The sequence below is a fragment of the Camellia sinensis genome, chromosome 9, assembly GCF_055761805.1.
Source record: "Camellia sinensis isolate YWXY chromosome 9, ASM5576180v1, whole genome shotgun sequence".
NCBI lineage: Eukaryota > Viridiplantae > Streptophyta > Magnoliopsida > Ericales > Theaceae > Camellia > Camellia sinensis.
In genome coordinates, this window is record NC_138969.1 from 94,724,611 (window position 1) to 94,728,898 (window position 4,288).

The 4,288-nt window shown below is 38.5% G+C and overlaps 1 protein-coding gene across 1 annotated transcript; it reads right to left on the minus strand.

Annotated features, from left to right (window-relative positions):
- Positions 1-413: 413 nt before the first annotated feature.
- On the minus strand, positions 414-1,703 carry LOC114262057 (uncharacterized). The gene is made up of 2 exons (XM_082889229.1): positions 1,076-1,703; positions 414-571 (listed from the first exon to the last, which is right to left on the minus strand). Exons 1-2 carry the CDS (start codon positions 1,701-1,703, stop codon positions 414-416), a joined length of 786 nt encoding a protein of 261 aa, XP_082745355.1.
- Positions 1,704-4,288: the final 2,585 nt, after the last annotated feature.

A 4,288-nucleotide genomic window follows, 5' to 3' on the forward strand; every position in this document is an offset into this window, starting at 1 on the left:
CTAACTAGATGTACTTTTCTCCTCTATTCAGATCCTCCCCAGAGGAAATTAGACCGAATTTTTTCAAGTGATTTTATAATACCCACTGGCATTTTAAACAGAGATAAAAAAATATACTAGAAAACTAGACAGCACTGATCCTATCAAGGTTACTCTACCTGAAAAAGACAAGCACCTCCTCTTCCATAGAGCTAACTTCTTCTTAAAATTATCCACCACTGGCTGCCAGGTGCTCTTTCTCCTTGGATTTGCTCATAAAGGCAGACCTAGATACTTCAAAGACAGCTTTTGGCTATGGTAATGGAGCCTATTTGAAATTCTTTCAGTAGATCATCCTATACACCTATTCCACAAACCTGAGTTTTGTGGAAATTAATTTTAAGTCCAGACAATATCTCAAAACATCTAAGAATTCACTTAATAGCAATAATTTCCTCCCAATCTGCTTCACAAAATATGATGGTATCATCTGCAAACTGAAGGTGAGATAATCTCAGATCATTTGGACCAATTGAATCTCCTCTTATCAAACTCACTTCTTTAGCTCTTGACGTCAATAAGTTAAGGCCCTCTGCAAAAATGTTAAAAAGGAAGGGTGAAAGTGGGTCACCTTGCCTGAGGCCTTTCATTGGAGAAAATTTTGTTGTGGGTGAGCCATTAACTGGCACTGAGACTCTAGCTGTAGAGATACATGTTTTCACCTACCTCACCCATTTCTCTCCAAAACCAAAGTTGGTCAACATTGAATACAAGAACTCCCAATTTACTGAATCATATGCCTTCTCAAAATCTAGTTTAAGGATGATGCCTTGTTTCTTTGATCTCTTCCACCAATCTACCACTTCATTAGCAATTAGCACCCAATCTAGGATACACCTTCCACTCAAAAAGGTCATTTACACTTCACCAATAATCTTTGGAAGTACCTTTCTCAAACTTCTAGATAAGACCTTGGCAACAATTTTGCATACTGAACTTACCAAACTAATAGGCCTATAATCACTCAAACCCAAGGAATTATCTTTTTTGGGAATTAGAGTAATGAATGAACTGCTCACGCCTCGAGCCAACTTACCATTAGAATGGAAATTAGACATAAGTTGCACTACCTCCCTTTTCATTATATTCCAGCATTTCTGGATGCAAGATAAATTAAACCCATCAGACCCTGGGGCTTTGTTACCATCACAATCATTGACTGCTTCCCAAATTTCCTCATCTGAAAACTCTGCCTCTAGCAAATTTGATTCTTCATGACCAATTGAGACAAATGCACCTGACAGTTTTGGCCTAATCTTCCAATCCTCAGACAATAATTGGCTAAAATATCTCACCACTGCTTGTTTCATAACATCTGGCTGATCATAAATGACACCATTCTCTTTGACAGAATCTAGCAAATTTTTTCTCTGCCTGCTACTAGCCAAGATATGAAAGAACCTTGTATTTTTGTCCTTATTGGCTATCCATGTCAATCTGGATTTTTGATTCCATAACCACTCCTTCTTTTTGTTCAGTTCCCAGACTAGCCTTCTAACCTCCTTTATCTTTTTAACCTCATGTTCCAGCAAGTTCTTACCTTTAGCCTTAATAGCCCAGTCATGGTGTTCAGCCTCAGCTTGTTTCAATTGCTCATCAATGTTTCCAAACACTTCACAATTCCACATTTTGAGATGTGCTCTAAGATTCCCCAGCTTTTTCATTAACCTATAACTAGCCTAACCACTGATCTGATTATTATCCCAAGATTTCCTCACTTCAGATTTAAAATTAGGATGCAAGCCCCAAGCATTTATGAATCTAAATGGCCTTGGACCCCAATCCCTCTCATCTTCCATTAACAATATAGGGCAGTGGTCAGAAATACTTCTAGGTAGCCCCCACTGCTTAAATGAGAATTTTTCCAACCACCTATGGTCAATTAGGAATCTATTAATCCCACTTCACCTATCCCCATCCAAAGCATTGCACCAAGTAAAGGTTCTGCCTATCATTGGGATATCAATCAGCTCCAAATTATCAATCAAATCATTGAAATCCTTCATTCATCTATCCCTCCTCAAACACCCTTTCATTTCACTCATAACTCTAACTTCATTGAAATCACCTCCTACACACCAAGGCCTTACAAAAGTAGATTTAAGTTTCACTAGAGATACCCATAGCTACCTTCTTTTTAGTATTTCATTTGGAGCATAAATGTTTACTACAACACAATCAAAAGAGTGGTTTGAAGTACCTGACAACATAATGAAATTTCTATCACTGCAACACTCCTGTAGTACAAAGATATATGGATTCCTAAGCATAGCATACCTTCTGCACTACCCTCTGTACCAACCTCCATGAAGTCCATCTCCTTCCAAGGCCATAATGACTTAACAAAATTTGCATCAACACTGCACCTCTTTGTTTCTTGTAACAATCGGACATCAATCTTTCTATCCCTAACCCAGTTATTTATTTGCCTCCTCTTTTCAGGCCTTCTTAGACCTCTAACATTCCAAGATAATATCTTCATAAGGAAACTAGTAACATATACCAAACCTCGTAGTAACAACCAATTGGCTTAGGAGGCTGCACCTATGCCTTCCATTCTTTCAAGATCCTTTTCTTCTAGCTCAACTATTTTGTTTACCACCTCCTCCTCCTTGCCTTCACAACTCAGCCCTAAAATTTTCCCAACTTGAATTGTGGCTTGTGCTTCAGTCAACATCTTTCTCTTTCTCCTTGAATTTGAACTCTAAGAGACTGATAATGAGATTGTAGTAGCTGCTGCCCGGAATATAGCTCCTTTTTACAGACTATTGCTGAACAGCACACCCTTGTTCTTCAGTTTCTTTTGGTGTATCTTTCCCCTATTCTTCATATCAGCACCTTTTCTCTTACTACGATTGATGGCTTTTTCACTGGTCTTTCCCCTTGTTGCTATAATGCCCCTATTGTTCACTCCCTGCTGGGTTGATATAATAACCAGTGGACTTAACTAAGTTTGTTCTTCACAATCATTGAGGTTCGAAGCCTCAATGATAGGCCCATCTGCCAAGTCCCCAAGCTGTGCCTCATTTAAAACTACCTCTAAATTGATATTGGGCCTTAAATTTTCTAGCCCGCGAATGCTCCTAATGAATCCAGTTGAACGTATCTGACTTGTAACTATTTGAATTTCATTTGCCACCTCTTTTCTTGAGCCACTCACCTGTTGCAGACCTACCTCCATACAGTCACCTCCATCATTTGGATTTTCCACATCACACCTAGTCTCTTTTACGGCTGATACAGACTCTCATTTATTGCTTCCTCCCTTCTCCTCTGCATTTGTGTCTACCATGCCCTGTTCTTTGCTTATAATATCATCTTTCCTTGACATTTCCTCCTTCCCTGCATTTGCATTCTCATCATCCTTATCTCTATTATAATGTTTTGACATTTGATTAACCTGTTCTTGAGATTTGGAAGCAACCTCCTCACACCCCTGGCTTTGTTGTTGACAAACACATGGAGTGACAAATACTAATAAATCTTCACACACACGAACTGGGAAAAACTTACCATTGCATTCAACCTTGATCACTATGTTTATGAACTCAAATCTATTCGTAATAATTCTTACCTTACTATACTAGAAGGAGTTGTGATTAAGAATGTTGTCATCCAACTGAATAACTTCCCTCCATAGTTTAACAATATATGTGAAAGTGTGGACACTCCACGAGTTAACTGGAACACCCACACAAATAATCCACACACACCTTTCATGAGCAATATACAGCCTTTTTTCCCAATCACTTATGGATTCACACCAATCAAAAATCCATTCTTCAACAGATAGTCTTGCTTCCTTCATATGTTGCACTGATTTAAATGTTAGTAATGCTAACCTTCCACCTCCATCTCTCACTCTTATCTCCTTCATTTCTCTTTTTTCAAACTCCTATTTAAAATCATTGAATGAAAAAAAGTTCTTCAACTTCACAATCAGACTTTCGTATAGCTAACCATTTCCAGACTCATAAGCCTTAACAACTAATTCCATCTTCTCCTGAAGGACTCCATTTTGAACAGCTTCAGCATAAGATCTACCTACAGGCTTCAGTTGATGCTGTGCTGAGTTCCTTTATTGGTACTATTTCATCATCTCACCTCATCTGCTTCTTATTGTGTGTTGTTTTTGCACTCCCGTGTCATACTTTGTTTCCTGCATTGCGAAAATTCTCTGGTGGTACTACCCCATCTTCTGGCCTAAGTTCCTTCATGTGGGTTCTTTTTGATCCCCTTTTTTGTATTC